The sequence below is a fragment of the Stenella coeruleoalba genome, assembly GCF_951394435.1.
Source record: "Stenella coeruleoalba genome assembly, chromosome: 20".
NCBI lineage: Eukaryota > Metazoa > Chordata > Mammalia > Artiodactyla > Delphinidae > Stenella > Stenella coeruleoalba.
In genome coordinates, this window is record NC_137166.1 from 53,554,709 (window position 1) to 53,576,852 (window position 22,144).

At 42.0% G+C, this 22,144-nt stretch overlaps 1 protein-coding gene and 1 pseudogene across 9 annotated transcripts; one reads left to right on the plus strand and one right to left on the minus strand.

Moving 5' to 3' along the window:
* On the plus strand, nucleotides 1–22,144 carry LOC307178691 (zinc finger protein 350-like). 8 transcript variants are annotated; one of them, XM_079907137.1, is made up of 6 exons: nucleotides 1–671; nucleotides 5,796–5,982; nucleotides 6,399–6,464; nucleotides 14,197–14,323; nucleotides 15,066–15,161; nucleotides 19,115–22,144. In XM_079907137.1, exons 2-6 carry the CDS (start codon nucleotides 5,968–5,970, stop codon nucleotides 20,455–20,457), a joined length of 1,647 nt encoding a protein of 548 aa, XP_079763263.1. In that variant the 5' UTR covers nucleotides 1–671; nucleotides 5,796–5,967; the 3' UTR covers nucleotides 20,458–22,144. The 8 variants fall into 8 exon arrangements, with proteins under 8 accessions (XP_079763263.1, XP_079763262.1, XP_079763264.1 ...); XM_079907136.1 differs by having other exon boundaries at nucleotides 5,803–5,982; XM_079907138.1 differs by having other exon boundaries at nucleotides 5,803–5,982; nucleotides 19,118–22,144.
* On the minus strand, nucleotides 11,623–13,507 carry LOC307179187 (translation machinery-associated protein 16-like; annotated as a pseudogene). Its single transcript has one exon. The product of its transcript is annotated as a translation machinery-associated protein 16-like (transcript).

Sequence of the window (22,144 nt, forward strand, 5' to 3'; positions counted from 1 at the left end):
CAGGTCTCAGACCAGCCGTACTCATTCCCATCCCCGCTTTAACTGTTTCCCAAATTTCACCAGCACTCGAAGTTTCCGTGTTTTGTCCATGACCTGACCGCCGCCTTTACAACGTGTCTCAACTCCTACAAACTTCGTTGACAGTCCCACGTTTCCTCCTAACACTAGCTCCTCGGGTCTCTGCCGAACGGAACTGCACTTCCTGTAAGATGGCCGCCCCCTTGGTGCTCCTCCGTCGTGGCTCACGGGCGCCGCCATCTCTCTCGTTTTGCCCAAAAGACAAAATAGAATCCAGCTCGCGCCGCCACGGCCTTGGATACGGCCCAGCCTCTCAAAAATTATTCAGCCTAGTGCTTCTGACCGACAACGAGGAGGGAAAGGGAAGGGGGTGTCCAAAAGTGATTTCAATTCTTCCCTCTCTGAGCCGTAGCCTCCATCATGACCGTTTCCTCCCCGATCGCTGAGATGGGCGTGGCCACGTTACGTCATAGAGCTGGTCGTGGGGCCCGAACTCCAACACGCCGAAAGGCTCTGAGGTCGGGCAGGGCCGGAGGCGTCCCTAGCGACAGCCAGCGAGGGGATTTGGGCGCGACAGCGGAGGAGTGGGAATCATTTTGGAAGTGAATTCAGTCTTCGGCAGCTGGCGGGAACCTTGAGAATCTCAGCAGCAGGTGAGTTGGGGTCTGCACGTGGGTCCGGAGTGAGGGGCCGTGAGGCCAGTGAAAGGCCTTCTGGGGGTGTCTTTAGGTTCAGTCACTGGGGAGGCTTCGCTTCAGTAATAGGCCTTTTGGCGGTCAGTGTATGAAGAGAGAAACGACCGAGGCTCTGACTGAGGGTTTTTGTCGATGTGGGTATTTTGAAACCCAGCCCTCCTAAAATTAGAGTTCCCCCGCTGACTTTATATTTAACCTCTCTATCCTAAACTTTATTCTTTTTCTTGTCTCACCCTTGTTCCCCTCAGGATTGAGGAGTATCAAAGAAAGGGGGAGATTGAAACTGAGCAGGACCCTGAAGTACCTCTTGGGTACAAAAGCCCTTCTGTGTCACCCCATTTCTAGTTTGTAGAAAAAGGCTTTGGTCTCTTGGGGTATCCCTGAGTTCCAAAGATCAGACTAATTAGGGAAGTGAGGGAATATAGAAACAGGAAAAAGCAGACAAGAAACAGTAGTTCACAGAGTCCTAGTTCCTCCTCAAAGGATGTGCATAACGATCTGATGCATACCTTTAAGTTGTTCTGCGGAAACTAAGACACCTTCCAGGGTGGAGGATGGTGCTTACTTGCTGAGCATAAGCATGTAGACCTCAGACTGGTTGGAACCAGAAAGTTGATTAAGGTTCCTGAAACACTCTGTTACCTCACCAACAACCAATCGGAAGAAAGTCATCCCTCACCTGCCTCCTTCACCACAGATGTTGCCTTTAAAAACCCTCCCCTGAGGGCTTCCCTGGTGGCGCAGTGGTTGAGAGTCCGCCTGCTGATGGAGGGGACACGAGTTCATGCCCCGGTCTGGGAAGATCCCACATGCCGCGGTGTGGCTGGGCCTGTGAGCCATGGCTGCTGAGCCTGCGCTCCGCAGCGGGAGAGGCCGCAACAGTGAGAGGCCTGCGTACCGCAAAAAAATCAACCCTTCCCTGAAAGCCATCAGGGAGTTGAGTCTCCTTGCTGGGCCCTGTAGTAAACGCTGGACTTTCCTTCACACCAATGCGGTGCCAGTAAATTGGCTTTGCCGCTCAGCGGGGGAGCGGACCCAAGTTTGGTTTGGTAGCAACTTCTGCTCGTGAAGCTCAGTGATTAAGACCTGGAGTGGTAGGTGTAGATCAGTGAATTCGATGTCTCATGCAGGTCTGCGATTCACTGTGGGGCTCAGACGTGGAGAAGCCTGGGATGGGGGACGGGTGCTATTAATGGGGGTTTCTGGTTCAGATTTCGGATTTAACTTGGAGTCATTTTTTGTTGTTGTTGTTTTGTGGGGGAGGCTAGTGTATGTGGAGGGGCATGAGGCTGGCGCTTTGGAGACCCAGGGTCCCTGGAGAGTAGGTAGGTTGAGGTTCAGATGGCGATTCCGGGGCACAGACTTGATGATAGATTCATTCAGCTGATCCAAATCCAGTTCGCTCCTTCAAGTCCATACCTTCATCAAGGCGCTAATTAAAAACTCTCTTGTCGGGCTTCCCTGGTGGCGCGGTGGTTGAGAGTCCGCCTGCTGATGTAGGGGACGCAGGTTCGTGCCCTGGTCCGGGAAGATCCCATATGCCGCGGAGCGGCTGGGCCCGTCAGCCATGGCCGCTGAACCTGCGCGTCCGGAGCCTGTGCTCCGCAACGGGAGAGGCCGCAACAGTGAGAGGCCTGCGTACCGCAAAAAAAAACAAAAACTCTTTTGTCTTGCCACATAAACACTCTTGTCATTGTCTTCCCAAACAAAACTGTAGTTAGATATGATCTAGTGATGTGTTATAAAAGATACGTTTTATTATTCTTGCCTCCAACTTTACTCCACAGTTTTCTTGGATATTTCCTTTCAGGTTCATGCTACACAATTGAAAACATCTCTGTTACCCGAAACGCTGAACTCCAGTGCAAACCATTGTGTATGTTTAATATTTTTTTGTTACCTTTGCATTTGGAATGACCTGTATAACAGATATAATTTGGTTTTATCACTTCATTTCTAATTATAAACACTTCCATAGTATAAAAGGATTACAGATTTTCTTAATGGCTGCAGTAGTCTCACATCAGGTGGGTGAACCAGTGACGAGGTTACTAGAGTCCCATTAAATGTACGTATACATTAATTTGGATAGGCTTGACATATATCTATACTTTTCTGCAACATGTTATGATTCTATGCTTATCCAGGTTCTCTCACCCACCCACAGGATTTGTTGCCATTTACTACTGAATAATTCAGGGTGTTCATTTATGTTGCCTCTTTAGTTTGAAGGTTTTTCTTGGGTTTTTTTCCTGGATGTGCAGGGTTTTGTGTAAGGTCAGATCTTAACAAACGGCACCACGAAACAGAGGAAAGTTTCAAGCGAGCTTTATTAGGGAGCGCTCCCGGGCGAGGGTTGGGCAAGATTTTATAGGGGAAGAAGGGAAAGGGGTGTGGTGAATCTGGGAGGGCGCAGGGTATTCCTTATTTGGTGGTCTTTTCGGGTATCCTGGGGGACCGTTAGTCCCACCCCTCGAAAGCGGGAAGGCTGGGCTGGGTTCAAAGTCCCCAGGTCAGTTCCTGGAACTAGGTGGTCCGGAATGTCTCCAGGGCACTTTCTGGAACTGGGTGGTCCGGAGAATTTCGGTCTGATGCAACCTGTGAATCTGATTGTGTTCCCCTGCCTCGGGCCAGTTGGCCTTACATTTTGTTTCTATTTTGATTAATGTGTTGAATTTCTCGTTACTGTTGATTTCTAGTTGTGTTGCATTGTGGTCAAGGAATAAGCCTCTTTGATATTGACTTGTGAAACTTATGAAAATTTCTTTCTATGGCCTACTTTGCTCTGTAAAGCTTTATTTTTTTTATATTTACACAAAGGTGTGTTTCTGGAAAGGCAGGTGGCCCTTCTAGGGCAACACAAGTGATTCCATAAAGTGAATGGGTGCAATGCCAAGAAATCATCAGCAGGGACATGAGGGCTCATGGACAAGGAGTCATGAAATTGGGATGTGGCCAAGATGTTGCATTCATGTTCTCCTCCCCCATGAAGTTTTATAGCTATAGTTTTATAGTCCTATAAATAGTTTTATACCGTTTCTCTTGTGCAGATCTCTAGTCCTGGTGCCTAAAGTGATTCTAGGCTGGAGACCGACAGGGACTGCATGTACTCAGAGGTCAAAGAACAGTTGCAGTAGGGGCAGGGCGGTGTCGGTGGGTTTGGGGGTTTAGAAAAGCTACCGGGAAATTATCTTAGAAAAATTTGTGGCCAGAAGGAGTGGAAACAAAAACTCACAGTAATCTCACTGAATCAATGACCTTATAATGTGAGTCTTTCTGACTCCTTGTCTCTCTGATTTGCTGCTTTGGAGTGAGTATTGGAACTTGCTCCTTTTCCATGTCTCTGTTTGTGGAAGAAGGTTGCTGTCTGTGTGTATGCATTGAGTGTTCTAAGAGCTGTTTCAGAAGTCCAGTTTATGCACTGTGCTTATGTGCTACCTTCTGGTGTGATATGAAACTGTCTGAAAAGTAGTAAACTTTGCAGGCAGTTCTACAGAGAACTAAACTTTTGGAGGTTGTCTGGTTAAGAAGGTACAATGGTTAAGGTGATGAGCTTTGGAGAGAAAAGGCCTGGGCTTGAATTCTAGCCCTGCCTCTTAGAAAGTATGTGACTCTGGACAAGCTACTTTATCTCTAGGTTTTAAGCCTTGACTTCCTTCGTTCTAGTGATTTGATACTTCTAGATTGGTGGTGAGGATTAAATAAGAAAGTGCTTAGGATTTGCTTAACACATTACTCTTTATAATGTTTGCTCTGCCTTGAGGTCTAGATGTTGTGGTTTTTTATTTTTATTTTTTATTTATTTTATTTTATTTTATTTATTTATTTTTTTGTGGTACGCGGGCCTCTCACTGTTGTGGCATCTCCCGTTGCGGAGCACAGGCTCCAGACATGCAGGCTCAGCGGCCATGGCTCACGGGCCCAGCCACTCCGCGGCATGTGGGATCTTCCCAGACCGGGGCACGAACCCGTGTCCCCTGCATCGGCAGGCGGACTCTCAATCACTGCGCCACCAGGGAAGCCCTATGTTTTGGTTTTTTAAACAAAAGAAAACTCTTAAGTATTGGGATTTGATGTTAGAGGACGCCTATATTAGTTTTTTTTTAATATATATAAATTTATTTATTTATTTTTGGCTGCGATGGGTCTTTGTTGCTGCGTGAGGGCTTTCTCTAGTTGCGGTGAGTGAGGGCTACTCTTTGTTGCGGTGCGCGAGCTTCTCATTGCATTGGCTCTTCGTGTTGTGGAGCACGGGCTCTAGTCATGTGGGCTCAATAGTTGTAGCTCATGGGCTGTAGAGCACAGGCTCAGTAGTTGTGGCGCATGGGCTTAGTTGCTCCATGGCATGTGGGATCTTCCCAGACCAGGGCTTGAACCCATGTCCCCTGTGTTGGCAGGCGGATTCTTAACCACTGCGCCACCAGGGAAGCCCCCATATTACTTTTCTGTTAGTTCTGTGATAAAGTAACATAAATTAGTGGCTTAAACAACACAAATCTATTATCTTACAGTTCTATAGGTTAGAAGTTCAACATGGATCTTACAGGGCTAAAATCAAGGTCTCAGCAGGAGTGTGTTATTTTCTAGAGGCTCTAGGGGGAGAATCTATTCGTCTTTTCCAGCTTCTAGAGGCTGCCCACACTCCTTGGCTCCTGTTTCCCTGTCCCCCGATCTCCAAAGCCAACAATGGTGTGTAGAGTTCTTGTCACATCACACCTCTCTCTGGTCTCTTCTGCTTTCTTCCATGTATAAGGATCCTTGTGGTTATGTTGGGCCTACCTGAATAATCCAGGAAATCTATTTTTAGGTCATCTGATTAGCAACTGTCATTTCATTAGCAGCCTTAATTCCCCTTTGCCTTGTGATGTAACATATTCACAGCTTCCAGGGATTAGAACGTGGATATCTTTGTGAGGGCCATGATTCCGCCTACGGCAGCACCTTTACTGCAGGACACCACCGCAATAAATAAATAAATTTATATGAAAAAAAACTAATATAGGCATCCTCTAACATCAAATCCCAACCGACAAGGTGTATGGCTGAGGGGAATGCACAAATTAAAGTGAATTTGCTTTTGAGTCCTTAGAATCAAGTGAAGTAAGGAGAAGGAAGTTCCAGAACCAGGAAAGCGTCACTTCTGGGGATGCCATTAATTTGAGATGTGAGAGCTGTGACCAGAATTTGAGTGACAATCTAGAAAAGTAAAAAAAGAAGAATCCCAGTTCCAGTCATTTTCTAAGAACAGAAGAAAATGACGAAGGCCCAGGTGAGTTTTACATATTTATTTATTCCCTCCTTTTCTGTTGTATTTGTAGAGGCTTATAAAAATTGACTTGATTAATTGGAAAGTGACACATTGATAAGAGCCTGAATCTGAAGACAAATAAATATCAACCATAATGTTGATGTCACGGTAAACTAGGAATGGTGGGAATGCAGGTCAGAGATTCTGCTCAGAATTTTGAAGTCAGAATATTAATGAAAAGCTGTAAGACCTGAGGGGTTATTTATGTTGAGCTACCAGATTATCTCCAATAATTTTGGTAGCCAGTGCCAGCAAGAGAAACACAAAACATTACACGATTCGTGCTTTTGTACAGAGAAAGTAGATCATTTCCTCAGAAAAGTAAGTATTTCCTGGTACTGAAGTTTTAATAAATTTCTTGATGACTTTTCCTGCAGGGTGCAGTGGCCTCAACGGCAGCCTTCTGGTATATGCAAGAAGAGGTTCCCATTTCTCTGTTTCATGTGTGTGTGTTTTTACACTTTCTTATGGGGGCATAACACACATACAGTAAAGTGAATTTTTACACAGTTGTACACCTGTGGTTGTTTCTTATAGGGTTCCTTCAATACCCTTCTGGTATTCTGGCTTTCTTCAGCTATAAAAACCTAGATTTATCTAGACAAATGCATGGTTTAAATGGCCTCTCAAGCCATTTTTGCTGAATTGGATTCCGGGTACAGACCTACCAGCAGAGTTTAAAATCACATTCTCTGCTAAAGACTTGGGATGTAGGGATCCATGATGTTGTCTTTGTCACTGCATCCCAGCCTTAGAAATGTAGTATTCTTCCCGAATTATTCGTTGTCAGTTTTTAATCTACCTCCTTGTATTAGTTTCCTGTGGGTGCCGTAATACATTACCACAAAGTAGGAGGCTAGAACGACAGAAGTGTATGTCCTCACAGTTCTGGAGCCCAGAAGTCTGAAATCAGGTTGTCAGTGAGGCTGTGCTCCCTCCAGAGCTCCTGTCCCTTGCCTCGTCCAGCTTTTGGTGGCCGTCTGCATTCTGTGGCTTGTGGCCTTATCGTTCCAATCTCTGTCTCTGTCTTCACGTTACCTCCCCCTCTTCTGTTTGTCTGTCTCCTTCTGTCTGTCTCTTATAAAAACACTTGTCATTGGGTTTAGGGCCCACCCAGACTATCTGGGACTATCTTCTCATTTTAAGATCCTTAATTACTGTATCTGCAAAGACCCTTTATCCAGACAAGGTAAAATTTACAGGTTGGGGATTAGGAAGTGGACATATCTTTTAGGAGGCCACCATCCAACCTGCTACCTTCCACTTTTATCATCTTTTGTTGTTATCAAATGAGTCATATACAAATCATTTGTTTGTGAAATATACAGAAACAATATGGAAATAAATAGAGCAAAAGAAGAAAGTGGCCGTGTCAAACCCTTCTCTACTCATCACTTAGGAGAAAAATAATTCTGTTTCTATTAACACTTATATGCACGTAGATATACATACATTATGTACACTTAGGTGCATATACACATATTCTTTGTGAAAATATTTTTGCATTACTGAGATCATAATAAGCACATTACTTGCTTTATTCCTATAGCAACCTGTCCTGGAGAACGTTCCATTCAAGTGTTTATGTATCTATTTCATTGCATTTAGGTTTGCATGATATTTCCTAGCATGTATATGCCTTAATTTATGTACTCTGTTTATATAAAGGTACTTTTTTTTTTTTTTGGCCCGCCGTGCAGCATGTGGGATCTTCATTCCCTGCAGTGGAAGCATGGAGTCTTCACCACTGGATTGCCAGGGAAGTCCCTAAAAGTACATTTTAGCCATAAAATTTCTTCACAATACACGCTCTGAATATGTGTGAAATTCTTTTTAGGTTAGATTCCTAAAAGGGAAATCTATGAGTCAAATGGTACCTGGACTTAAATTTTTCATGGTTGCTACAAAATTGCCCTTTTTTAAAGTCTTCAGCACTTCCTCTCAGAGTTTATGAAAGTCTCTATTTTTCCCACATTCTTGCTATTATTTAATATTGTATCCGTTTTTAAATCTTACAAATCTGAAATATAAAAGCTATATCATTTTTTGAAGATTGTAGAGCCTAGTGTTTAGTTTTTTTCAATTAATTAATTTTATTTTGTTATTTTATTTTATTTATTTATTGTTTCTGGCTGTGTTGGGTCTTCATTGCTGCACGTGGGCTTTTCTCTGGTTGCGGCGAGTGGGGGCTACTCTTCGTTGTGGTTCGTGTGCTTCTCATTGCAGTGACTTCTCATTGTGGAGCACGGGCTCTAGGCGCGTGGGCTTCACTAGTTGTGGCACGTGGGCTCAGTAGTTGTGACTTGTGGGCTCTAGAGCACAGGCTCAGTAGTTGTGGTGCATGGGCTTAACTGCTTCATGGCAATGTGGGATCTTCCCGGACCAGGGCTTGAACCCGTGTCCCCTGCACTGGCGGGCAGATTCTTAATGACTGCGCCACCACGTGAAGCCCCTAGTGTTTAGTTTAAGAGCACAAATTCTGTGGTCAGATTCACTCATTCATATCTTGCCTTGGTCTATAATTACCTGCTTGATCTTATTCTGTTTATTTAACCTATCTGCAGTCCTTTCTTCATCTGAAAAATGGGAATTGTAATAGAATTTACATAAAAGGATTATTCTGAAGATTAAATAGGTTAATATATATCAGAGTTTTTCAGCCTCAGCACTATTGACTTTTTTGGCAGAACAACAAATTCTTTGTTGAGGGGATACCACAGGATTATAGAATATTTAGCAGTTTCCCTGGTCAGTACCCATTGGATGGCAGTAGCACCCTCCCACCCCCAAGTTGTGATAACCTAAAATGTCATATGTCTGCTGTTGTAAAATAATTGTGGGCCAGTTGAGAACCACTGATCTATGTATATACGTATATAGATATGTAGGACATAGCTTAGAACATTGCCTGTTATTTAATAAGTGCTATCAGGGCTTCCCTGGTGGCGCAGTGGTTGAGAGTCCGCCTGCCCATACAGGGGACACGGGTTCGTGCCCCGGTCTGGGAAGATCCCACATGCCACAGAGCGGCTGGGCCCGTGAGCCATGGCCGCTGAGCCTGTGTGTCCGGAGCCTGTGCTCCACAATGGGAGAGGCCACAACAGTGAGAGGCCCGCGGACCACAAAAAAAAAAAAAAAGGTGTTATCAGAATTAGTTTTACTATTATTTTTACTTGCATTATTATCAGTGACTTTGAACATATTTTATTGTATTTATTAACTGTTTGTATTCTGTGAATTGCCTAATCAAATCCTTTGTGCTGATTTTGTTTTTTCTGATCTCTAAAAAAAAAAAATAGGTTTCAGGGATATTAATCTTTATCTGTTTTTTGCAAGACATTTTCTAGTTGGTATTGTTAGTATGCTAGTTCGTGTGAGTAGTAAACTACTCATTTCTACATATTGATCTATCACAGTCTATCTTCAAGTAATATTATACCACTTCATTCATGGTATAAGAACCTTAAAAGAGTGTGCTTCCATTTCTTCTCTACCAGCCTTTGTGCTATTGTTGTCCTATATTTTACTTCTTTGTATTTTAGAAATCCCACAATACATTATTATCATTGCTTTAAACAATCAGTTATCTTCTGAAGGTATATAAAAATGTAAGATTTTATATTACTCATAGGTTTTTCATTTCTGCAGCCCTTCATTCATTTGGGTAGATCTAGATTTCTATCTGAAGGACATCCTTTAACATTTTTGCTAGTACATGTATGCCGCTGCTGACTTGCTTTAGCTTTTGCATACCTGAAGAAGGTTTCATTTTGCCTTCTTTTTTTTTTTTTTTTTTGCGGTACGCAGGCCTCTCACTGCTGTGGCCTCTCCTGTTGCGGAGCACAGGCTCCGGACGCACAGGCTCAGTGGCCATGGCTCACGGGCCCAGCCGCTCCGCGGCATGTGGGATCCTCCCAGACCAGGGCACGGACCCGTGTCCCCTGCATCGGCAGGCAGACTCTCAACCACTGTGCCACGAGGGGAGCCCCTCTCTGGCTGTTTTAAAATGTTTCTCTTTAGGTCTTTTTTCTGTTTCATGATGAATAGTTTCTATTCCTGTATCTCCAAGTTCACTAATCTTTTCTTCTGCAGTGTCTAGTCTGCTATTGATCACATCCAACTAGTATATTGTTCATCTCAGACATTTCTAGAGTTGGAATTGGGTCTATTTGATATCTTCCATATTACTCCGTATCACGTTCATGCTTTCCTCCACCTTTTTAAACATATGTATGTATAATATGTATTTTACTATCCTTATCTACAAATTTTATTATGTATGTCATTTCTGGTTTTGTTTCTGTTGATGATCTTTTCTCTTTGTATGAGTCATATTTTCTGTCTTTGCATATCTGGTAATTTTGATTGAGTACCAGGCATTATAAATTTTTCATTGTTGAGTGATAGACTTTTATTCCTTTAAATATTTTTCAGTTTTATTCTGGGATACAGTATAATTTACTATACCTGTTTTTCAATGAGAGGGAGGCTTTGGGTACTATTAACATTTTGAGCTTGACAATTCTTCCTGTGTAGGACTGTCATATGCTTTACAGGATATATAGCACCCTTGGTCCCTGACCATTAAATACAGTAGGCACCTGGTCAGTGTGACAATCTGAAACATTCTCACAAATTTTCATATGCCTCTTTGGTTTTTAAAAAATTAATTAATTAATTAATTAATTTTGGCTGCATTGGGTCTTTGTTGCTGCATGAGGGCTTTCTCTAGTTGCGGCAAGCGGGAACTACTCTTTGTTGTGGTGCACGGGCTTCTCATTGCGGTGGCTTCTCTTGTTATGGAGCATGGGCTCTAGGTGTGAGGGGTTCAGTAGTTGTGGCTTGTGGGCTTAGTTGCTCCACATCATGTGAGACCTTCCCCAGCCAGGGCTCATACCTGTGTCCCCTGCATTGGCAGGCAGATTCTTAACCAGGGAAGTCCCGTATCTGTCCTTGATATGACATCTAAAGTTGGAACAAGACAAGGATGTCCAGTGACACCACACTCTTTGGAAATATTAGTCAAGAAAAGAGATAAAAGAGATATAAATTTGGAGAAGAGGATTTAAAATTTTCCATACAGATAATTTGGCTGCATACTTGGAGAAATCTGAGAATCACTACAAGCTTATTAGAAACAATAGGAGAAATCCATATATAATATTAAGGTATACTAATAAGTATAACATTCTTTTTTTTCATAGAAATAAGTTTTACTTTTAATTTTCTGAAGTAAAAAAACTGTTAATAAGACTTAGTTGATAACCTAGTTACCTCATACAGCTTTTTTTTTTTCCTTTAAAATACTCAAATGCTCTTGCATTGCATTCTTTAGAAAACAGACCAGAAGATACTTGCATTTAACAAGTTCTGTGAAGAACATTCAACCACATCCATGTTTTTCATGATCCTGGAAACACTGTTATACGATATGTCAATTTAGCCTATCTCTTAGAAGAAAAACTAAGACAATCGAAGTAACTAGTTTTCTAATCTTTAGTTCTGTTTCCACAAATAAAACCTATCACTTTTCACAATGAGAAAGCAAAAAATAATATACAAGCCAAAAGAGCTAACCTGAAATCATTTATTCCCTTTGTCAAGATAATAGGTTAAGTGCAGGAGATCAACAAAACAAGAATAGTTACTGTTTTTTTTAACCATTTAACTCTGGCTCAAAGTTAATAAATAACAGCAATGTACAACCCATAAATGTATATAAATTCTGTATCATATTTTCCCTGTTTTGTAAGGAAAGAAAATAGTTTTAATATGTAAGAGGAAGAATAGTAAAACATATTACTAAAAGGCAATTTTGCCATTGTCACTGCTCAAGAAGTACCACAGTAACCTTCTAGCAAACAGCTGCTGCCCATTCCCCAAAATGTGAGATTAGGTGATTCTAAGTAAGCATGAGGAAAAAAATTACAACACTTTTTGTCCCCATTCATACTGCTCTCCCAGCCCCAGAAATTCAGATTAAATGGATTTTGCAGAGGATTTCTACCTAGTCTAACAACTTAATGTAAACAAAAAGCAACATTCATTTTAAGTAAAAATCATAACACTGTTTTTGAAACTGAAAATGGGATTCTCATCATATAAGAGAATAAGCTAAACAGCAAATTCTTGTGTAGAGACAGTTATTTACCGTAATCAATTCAAGTGTAACTTGAAGTTCTCAAATTATTTATTTTCAACTCAAGTAAAGACAGTTAGGCCACTGCAGTCAGTTCCTCGTCTGTGTCCGTTGCTTCAACTTTCAGGTCCAATTCTCCTAAATCTCTGTCTACAGCTGTCACAGTTTTCTTCTTACACTTCTTAGGCGCCGCATCATTAGCACAGATTTTTCTCATTTTAATGTTTGGCAGTTTCTTCAGATCAAAATCCCATTCCCTGCATTTAAAATGTCTGGAATCTCGGGCTTCCCTGGTGGCACAGTGGTTGAGAGTCCGCCTGCCGATGCAGGGGACACGGGTTCGTGCCCCGGTCCAGGAAGATCCCACATGCCGCGGAGCGGCTGGGCCCGTGAGCCATGGCCGCTGAGCCTGCGCGTCCGGAGCCTGTGCTCCGCAACGGGAGAGGCCACAACAGTGAGAGGCCCGCGTACCGCAAATAAATAAATAATAAAATAAAATGTCTGGAATCTCAAGGCCGCAGCCCCCGTACTGCTGCCGCTTTCGCTCCATGGTCTGCTTGATGACCGCCTCGGGAGCAGTGCTGCCTGCCCTCCCTGGCCTTGATGCTGCTGTGTAACTCAATCTGCTCCAGCTCGCTGCTGAACTGATTTAAATACCTTTCAGTTAATTCACAAGCGTCTCTCTTTGAATATTCTACGTTTTGGGGATCAAGATAATTTTGAAACCGCTGCAGTTTTTCACAAATAAGGTTGAGATGCAATGCCTTTTCATTCTTCAGTTTTTCCTTTTTTTCTAGTTTGTGGGCCTCTCTCGTAATTTGAGCTGCTTTTCTACTATATGGATGGATGACTTTTTTTTTCTTGTCCTACACTTTTTCCCTTTGGTGCTTTAGGCATGGCGACGTCCTTGCGACCTGGGACCTCCAGACCTCCGACTCCACGCTGTGGGACCTCAGGGTCTGCGGCAGCAGCAGCTCACGAGGCAACTCCCAGTATAACATTCTTGATTGAAAGTTATTTCACTTGGCACTTTGAAAATACTATTTCATTCCTTTTCAGGCTTCCATCACTGCTGTTGAGGACTTAGAGGCTATAAATCATATTTGTTCTTTTGTTAGGTATATGTCATTTCCCTTTGGATATTTTTGAATTTTCCCTTTGAGTTTGGTGTTCTGCAGTTTTACGTCCATGTGTCTAGGAGTGGATCTCTTTTTCCTGATCCTGCTTGAAATTGTGGGATTCTCTCATCCTGAGGTTGTGTGTCTTTTACCAGCTCTAAAATATTCTCTGCCCTTACATCTTTGGTTATTACCTTCCCTCATATTTTCTGTTCTTCCCTCAGACTCAGAATAGGTGTAAATTCAACATTCTCACGCTACCCTTCATATCTCTCAACCTCGCTTTTGTATTTTCCATCATTGTCTTTTGCACTTCAGATCTGTTGTCTAGTTCACCATTCGCTCTATGTCATATCAAATTGGTAGTCAATCTATAAATTGAAATTCCTAATTTCAATTACTGTATTTCTTGTTTTGAGAATTCATCTTCGTTTCTTCAAGTTAGCTCACTCATCTTTGAGACTGTGTTATGCCTTTGCATATATTAAACTTTGTTTATATTCTGTGTCTTACAATAGCATCATCAGGTTTTTCATGTTTAATTCTAGTGCTTATTGTTTCTGTTTAACTTGTGCACAGTGAAGGCTTCTTGAGAGCAAGAATACATGTGTTTGTTTTGATATCACCTGCATGTAGTTCAGTGCATGCACATATGCCCACAGGTGGCAAATCTATCAAGGTTAACAAGAGGTTTTAATGACCGCATTTCAGAAAACCTTCTGAATTATTGAGGGGGTGGGTGGCTGAATCACAGCAGCAGGATATCTGTATAAGACTTTCCATTCTTCCACACTATATAGTGTAAATCACCTATATAGATACAACCTACGCAGTAGAAATGATTAGAGTAGACTTCTATACTTCTCTTCCAAACCATCAAATGATCACCCCAGATTAAAGAAGAATTCATTACTACAGGAATCATTATTATTTGAAGATGTAGCTGTGGAGTTCACCCGGGAGGAGTGGAGGCTACTAGACCCTGCTCAGAAGGACCTGTACCAGAATGTGATGCTAGAAAACTATAGCAACCTGCTGTCCGTGGGTAAGAACTGCTTCCCTGTGCCACTCAGGGTGCCCAATCAGCAGTCTTTCCTTTCTCAGTCGTGCAGTGATTTGGGGGCAGGTATCTGAAGTGTGAATAATGTAAGAGAGATTGTCAAACTTTTTCTGCAAAGGGCCAGGTAGTGAATACTGCAGGCTGTTCGGGCTACTTACTGTCTCTGTAATTATATTCTGGTTTTTCTTAAATAACACTTTTATTTTATTTGTTTTTTCAGCACACACATATTTTTATTTATCAATTATATAAGTATTCTACTAAATTTATTATATGCACTATAAAATATACTTAAAAATAGAAACATCAAAAGGATGAAACATCAGTGAGATAAATATTTTTAAATGGTTTTAATTTTTCAAATTTAATGGTACAAAACACTTTTGCTATCATGTGTTAGAAGTTTGCCCTCACTTTTCGAATACTCTGTTTTGTAAGAGCACCTTATTCTGAATTAATAATGCTTTTAAAATGTAAAAAAAATGCCTTAGTTACAGCCACGGACCATAGTTTGCTGGCCCCTACATAAGACTTGAATTTTATAAGTGACAGATTCTCCGTCTCCTCTCAGGCCTCAGATAGAGGGAGGAGTATGTTTTCCCTACTCCAAGGGGAAAACTCTTTTCCAAGGTATAGTCACACAATCTATAAAAGGTATCATTTAACAATGTTTAGATCTCATGCCCAAAGATATTTTCCTAAATATTCTGTTATTTTTCGTGAATAGGGTATCAAAGTCCCAAACCAATTCAAATCTTCAGGTTGAAGCAAAGAGACAAACCATGGTTAGAAAAGGAAAATATCCACGGTCAGAACTTTCCAGGTAAGTGAATGAGAAACATCCAGGTAGAAAAGAAGTAAATTCCTAGATTTGTGGAGGCCTCACACCTTTGAAATAGTGTTGAGGTGACTCATCTTCTGGTTTCTAACCTTTTGACAATATCTAAACAGAGCCTCTGAGTATTACTCTCCTATGTTAATATTCATTGCTTAAGCATTTAGAGGAAAATACTCCTGTGTTCTCACCCCTGGATTTGATACTGATTTATTTCATCTAGGATCTTGATTTGTTTTGCTTAGATATTTTTCTTAGGATTCTCAAATTTTTCCCTTCTTCACTGACTGCCATAGTATCACTGCTTGTTCCTTCCTCTTCCCTTGCTTTGAAAATTCAGTCTTCCACGCCTCTGTGCAAAGAGAGAACTTCAAGTTCACCATCGTCTTCTGACTACTGAACCTTGGGTAATATTGATTTCCTTCCTAATATTCAGCCCCACCCAGGGTGCTGTGTTCCCATGGTAACCCGGTCTTTTAATGTGCATCTGTCTGTTTCCTTATTCTGACTGGGCAAATATGAGCTAAAGCAAATGTAGCAAAACATTAACTATAGAATCAAAAGAGGTGGATATATGGCTGTTCACTGTGTAATTCTTTCAATTTGTTTGTCTGTTTGAAAATTTTTGTAGTAAAATGGTAAGGGAAGAGCTATAAGTATTGTAATTTTCAGAGTGAATTATGCCTCCCACATACACTGAAATAAAGGAATTCACTCAAATAAAAAAACAAAAACAGAAAATTCACAATCTTAGACCCCACCTGAAATCAAACCATAAACCTCATGCATACATTGCTGATTTCTCTGTATATTTGCTGGATGAGGTATTTATCTTGATTCATCTTAGTTACTCTCAGTTTAATTTCCCGAGTCTAAACAATCCTAGGTATAACCCTACTACCAACTACGGGATATTTAAATCCCTCTGTGATCAAGGGACTGCAAGATACAATGTGATGCTTACATAGAATTTTCTTTCCATTCCCTAAATTCAAAGTCAGCTTCATTTAAACCAGTCTCTACAATGCCCGCTACACGTATGATTGTTTCATTGATTCATTCCCTCAACAAGTATTTTTAATGCATAATACATGCTGCTATGTAGTGTGCTTTATATTATGTGGCTACAGCAGAGAATAAAAGGGACTAAGTTATTACTCTCACAGAACTTGCATTCTAAGTGGGGGAGGTACACAAGAAATATACAGATTTTTCTGGTGGTAATTAGAACCATGGAGAACAATGTAAGGGGTAGTGAATGTCAAGCAATAGGGCATGATGTTTTATACACAAGGGACAGGGAATGCCTCTCTGCTCTGCTAGGGTGGCTGAGTGGAGTGAGGGATGATCCATGGGTAGGCCTGGGAAAAGTGTACCAGCAGTGGTGGTCCTGAGGCAGAGGTGTACCTGGCGTGTTTGAGGACTGTCCAGGAAGCCTGTGTGGGGAGAGCAGAGCGATCAAGAGCGGAAGTGATACTCATGAGGTGAGAAAGGGGCCCACACGATGCAGGGCACTGCAGGCCATTTTAAGGACTTAGGATTTTTTTTCAGAATGACAGTTATTGAATGGTTTGGGGCAGAAGAGTGACATGATCTGGCTTATGTTTTTGGGTTTTTGTTTGTTTGTTTTGGCCACGCCGCACAGCTTGCAGGTTCAGTCCCCCGACCAGGGACTGAACCCAGCCCTGGCAGTGGAAGTGCCGAGTCCTAACCACTGGACTGCCTGGTAATTCCCTGTCTGGGAATTTCTATACAGGCACAGCTCATTTTAGTGCGCTTTGCTTTATTGTACTTCACAGATAGTGTGTTTTTTGCAACTGAAGGTTTGTGGGGAATCCCTTGGTGGTCCAGAGGTTAGGACTTTGCACTTCCACCACAGGGGGCACGGGTTCGATCCCTGGTCGGGGAAGTAAGGTCCCGCAAGCCTCGTGGTGAAACCAAACCAAACCAAACAAAACAAATTGAAGGTTTGTGGCAGCCCCGTGTCAAGCAAGTCTATCAGCACCATTTTTCCCAACAGCGTTTGCTCACTTTGTGTCTGCGTCACATTTTCGTAATTCTCTCTCTATATTTCAAACTTTTATTATTACTATATTTGTTATGGTGATTTGTAATCAGTGATCTTGGATGTTACTTCTATGACTTGCTGAAGGCTCAGATGATGGTTAGCATTTTTTAGTGAGAAAGTATTTTTAAATTAAGTGTACACTGTGTACACTATGTACACTGTTTTAGACACAATGCTATTGCACACTTAATAGACTACAGTATTGTGTAAACATAACTTTTTTTTTTTTTTTTTTTTTGCGGTACGTGGGCCTCTCACTGTTGTGGCCTCTCCCGTTGCAGAGCACAGGCTCCAGACGTGCAGCCTCAGTGCCCATGGCTCATGGGCCTAGCCGCTCCGTGGCATGTGGGATCTTCCCAGACCGGGACACGAACCCGTGTCCCCTGCATTGGTAGGCGGACTCTCAACCACTGCGCCACCAGGGAAGCCCTAAATATAACTTTTATATGCACTGGGAAACAAAAAAATTCACGTAACTAGCTTTATTGCACTATTTGCTTTATCGTGGTGGTCTGGAACTGAACCTGGAATATCTCCAAGGTATGCCTGTACAGATAATCCCAAATTTGTCCTCTAGCCTAAGTCTTCTCCAGATTCCTCTCTCCAGTTGAGTTCTTCATGTCTGCACCAAGATATCCATCTCAAAATGTTTATGTCAAAATACACACCTGATTTTCCCACATTCAAAACCTGTCTCCCTGATGTTCCTCAACAACTTAGCTGGTACGTCTAGTCATTTAAGCCAAACACCTAGGGAAAACCCTTGATTCCTCCCTTTTACTTACATTGAATTCAACACTGAATGTTGTTTTTTCCTTCTCCTAGATGTACCTTGAGTTCATCCGCTTCTCCACACGTAAACTATTGTTGCTCCACACCAAGCCACCATTCTCTCTTCCCTGGATTACTTCATTAACTTCCTCTCTCCTACACTCCTTCCTCTCCCATCACTATCCATGTAGCAGTTGGCAACTTCTTGGAAATATAAATCAGAACCCCCCACCTTCTCAAAACTTCCAGTGGCTTGCCACTAGTCTTAGCGTCAAATTCAGCTTCTTCCTACCAGATCTACATGATATGCCTTCTGTCTACCTTTTGAACTTCAACACTTCCTTCTCCCTGTATAGCTATTCCACTCAGGGCCTACTGGCTACCTTTCTATTTCTTGACCTGGCCAAAACCTTTCCTGTCTCAGGGCTTTTGCATTGCTGTTGTACTTGAATGAAAACTTGCAATTCTTTACATGAGGCTGCTTATTCTTTATTCCTGGTTTCTTGGCTCAACTTTTATTTTCTCACAGGTGTTTACTTATTTAAAGTTGACCAACTCCCACTGTTCTTTTTCATATGCCAGGAACCAGTTTTCAGTCTGAAGTTGTCTTATTTCTTTGCTACCATTTTGTTCTCTTTTGCCTAGTGGGATGCATTTGTATTCAAGTGCTAGGACAGTGAATGATACATAGTAGACATTCGATAAGCATTGGGGGAATGAATGCTATATCCTCCATCATGCTAGATCAGATGTCTCTCCAACATACTTTATCTTATGTTAATGAGACACATTTCTACTTCATCCTCTTTGCCCATTTTGTGAGGATCTATTTGGAGAGCAGCAAAAACTTTACTAATTGAGAATTGTCTACCATTGATTCTGAATCAGCTGGGCTTTTTTTTTTAAGATGTTATGGCTTTATTTCATTGTGTTTCCTCTCATATTCAAGAAGTAAATTTACACTTGATGGTTTCCTTCATATGACAGAATTGTCACAAAGAGCCAGCCCAAACCGTGGCATTTTAGAAGCAGTTTTATTACCTGATTTAGAAGCAGTTTTACTACCATAACCTGATTATGAAAGAATTAATTTTCTTTCTAGAAGTTGGAGAAATTGGTGATCATATGCAGTGGTCTTTGGAAATCCAAAACAAGCGTAAAAATACGGAAAGAGGCCGTGAACACAGTTCATCGGGAAATGTGTTTCATCTGCGCAGAAATCTTGTTACTTTAAGGCAAAGCCATGATAAGTTTGATGTACTGAACTCTAATTTAGATTTAGTTAACCAGAATAAAAGCTGTGTAGCGAAGAATCCTGACAAGTTTAATAAATATGAGAAATCGTTTCTTCGTACTAAGCATGAAAAACGTTACACTGGAGTTAAATGCAATAAATATGGAAACACCATCTGCACCAATTCGAAACTCAGTATACATCAAACTGAAAAACGAAAGAAACATGAGTGTATTGAATGTGGTAAAACCTTCATCAAAAAGTCTCAACTCACTGTACATCAGAGAACTCATACAGGAGAGAAACCATATAAATGCCTTAAATGTGGTAAAGCCTTCTGTAGGAAAGCAGAGCTCAATATACATATGCAAGTGGAAAGAGGAATAAAACCCCATGCATGTAGTGAGTGTGGGAAAACCTTCTCCAGGAAATCTCAGCTCCTTGTACATCAGAAAACTCATACGGGAGAGAAACCCTATACATGCAGTGAATGTGGAAGAGGCTTCATCCAGAAGGGTAATTTTCTTATACATCAGCGAATTCATACTGGAGAGAAGCCCTATGGATGCAAGGAATGTGGTAAAGCCTTCAGTCATAAGCCATGTCTCGTTGCACATCAGGTATTTCACACTGGAAATCCTCCCTATGTATGCAGTGAATGTGGAAGAGCTTACTTTCAAAAGTCGAGTCTCATTAGACATCAAAGAGGTCATACAGAAGAGAAACGCTATAAATGCAATGTATGTGGGAAAGGCTACTCCACGAAATCAATACTCAGTAGACATCAGAGAGTTCATACAGGAGAGAAACCCCATGGATGCAGCAATTGTGGGAAAGCCTTCTGCCACAAGTCCTCCCTCACTAAACATAAGAAAACTCATATGAAAGAGAAATATGTGGATTCAGTCAAGATGGAGAATGATTTTCTTGGGTACCACAGCTCATTATGCACCACAGAACCCGTACAGGAGAAAAACTCTGTTGAAACAATGACAGTGCAAGGGCCTTCTGTGGCCATGCAGACATCATTAAATATCAGTGGGTTCCTAGCCCAAGGGAATGTAGTCCTTGTGGGACAGCCTGTTGCCAGATGTGTACCCTCAGGTAATAACAGAGAATTTGTACAGGAGAGAAACCTCATGAATGCAGTAAATGTGGTAGTGCCTTCAGTTACCAATTATGTCTTATTTTATGTCACAGGAAACGTGTAGGGAAGATTTGGTACGTTCAGTGTGGAAAAGCTTGTAGATCAAAGTTTTAGCTTTTTATATAGTTGAAAACTTTCACTGAGAGAATGCTAATGAATGTAGTGATAATGGGAAGATACACCTCATTAAGTATCAATGGCTCTAAGTAGGTTGAATTGTAACGAGCTTGACTTCAAAATCATCAATAAATTCACATCAGAAAGAAATTTTAGGAAGGCAGTTGTATCAAGTCCCTAAGACCACCCTCACATTTGATTATTCTCTAAAAGCAGTCACTAAACTCATAAAAGCTGCTATACTTACTGTTACAGTTTATGACAGTGAAGAGTTACAAAGTAAAATTAGCAAATGTAAAAGGTGCATGAGGCAGACTTTAGGAGAAACCAGGTGCATCCAGTTGTACTCCCAGTGGAGTTGTATGGACAGTGTTTAATTCTTCCAGCAATGACCTGACAACACATATGGCATAGTGCCAACCAGAGAAACTCACCTGAGCCTTAGTGCCGGGGGTGGGAGGGGCAGTAAAGGGGTTAGTTATGGAGGCATGGAGAAACCACATGACTGACCTTAACTTCTCAAACTTCAGCCTCCTAAGGATCAAACTGATACAGAATGGCCCAGAGCCCCAGGCAAACAAAAGCAGGTGTTCACCAAAAATCATATTGCTAATGTAAACTATATGGCATGGCCGAAACCCCAGGTGTACAAAGACGCTCTTGGAAGGCAGGATATTCCAAGGGCTTAGAGGTTCCTTCTCAGGTGCCAGTCAAGGGTCATTCCTTTCATTGGAACGTGCAGGGTCTGAACACCCCAAACTTGCCGAGTCAGCCGCTAATTTGCACAGCAGTGAATAGGACAAGGTTTTCAGTAACATGGTTCCTCATCATGTGTCAGAAATAAGGAACGGCTATGGATACACCAAATGTGTTGAACCTTTAGCAGAATGGCAGAGATCTCACAAAGGAGGTAAGCTGGTGATTTCAATGGAAATTTGGAAACTTGTTGGCGTAAGTCTACCCTCATTTTGCATCAGATTAACACCCTTAATGTGTATTTTTTTTTTTTTTTTTTTTTTTTTTTTTTTTTGGCTGTACGAGGGCCTCTCACTGTTGTGGCCTCTCCCATTGCGGAGCACAGGCTCCAGACGCACAGGCTCAGCGGCCATGGCTCACGGGCCCAGCCGCTCCGCCGCATGTGGGATCTTCCCGGACCGGGGCACGAACCCGCGTCCCCTGCATCGGCAGGCGGACTCTCAACCACTGCGCCACCAGGGAAGCCCCCTTAATGTGTATTTTGATAGAGAATGTCTTGAACTCTTTCTCATTGCTAGGGAATGACTCCATAACTCATTTGAAGATGGTTTATAGTCCATGTCACATTGTACCTATCATATCTAAATCTTCTATCATCTTTGCCGTATTCTCTTAGAAGCAAGTTCCTAGGCCAGCCCACACTCAAGGGGAGAGTTGAGAATCTTTGAGGGCCTTCTTAGAGCCGGCCTACCAGAATAATGATTTTCAGGGAAAAAGACATTCTTTGCCGAGAGTTGCCATGGTTTCCTGCTTAAACAGTGCTTGAACAGAAGCTGGCGCTCGCCACCCCACCCCCTCAACCTGGCCGTGCAGAGCCAGCCTTCTGCCTCCTCCTCAAAGTACCCTTGGACCACTCCCAAGGCGAGTGGGAGTAGTGT

Bases quoted from the DNA above. Each gene is read 5' to 3' on its own strand.
- LOC307178691 (XM_079907137.1), top strand. The intron at 6,465-14,196 runs GTGTGTGTGTTT...TCATTACTACAG, and splicing joins TTCCCATTTCTCTGTTTCAT to GAATCATTATTATTTGAAGA. The intron at 14,324-15,065 runs GTAAGAACTGCT...TTTCGTGAATAG, and splicing joins TAGCAACCTGCTGTCCGTGG to GGTATCAAAGTCCCAAACCA.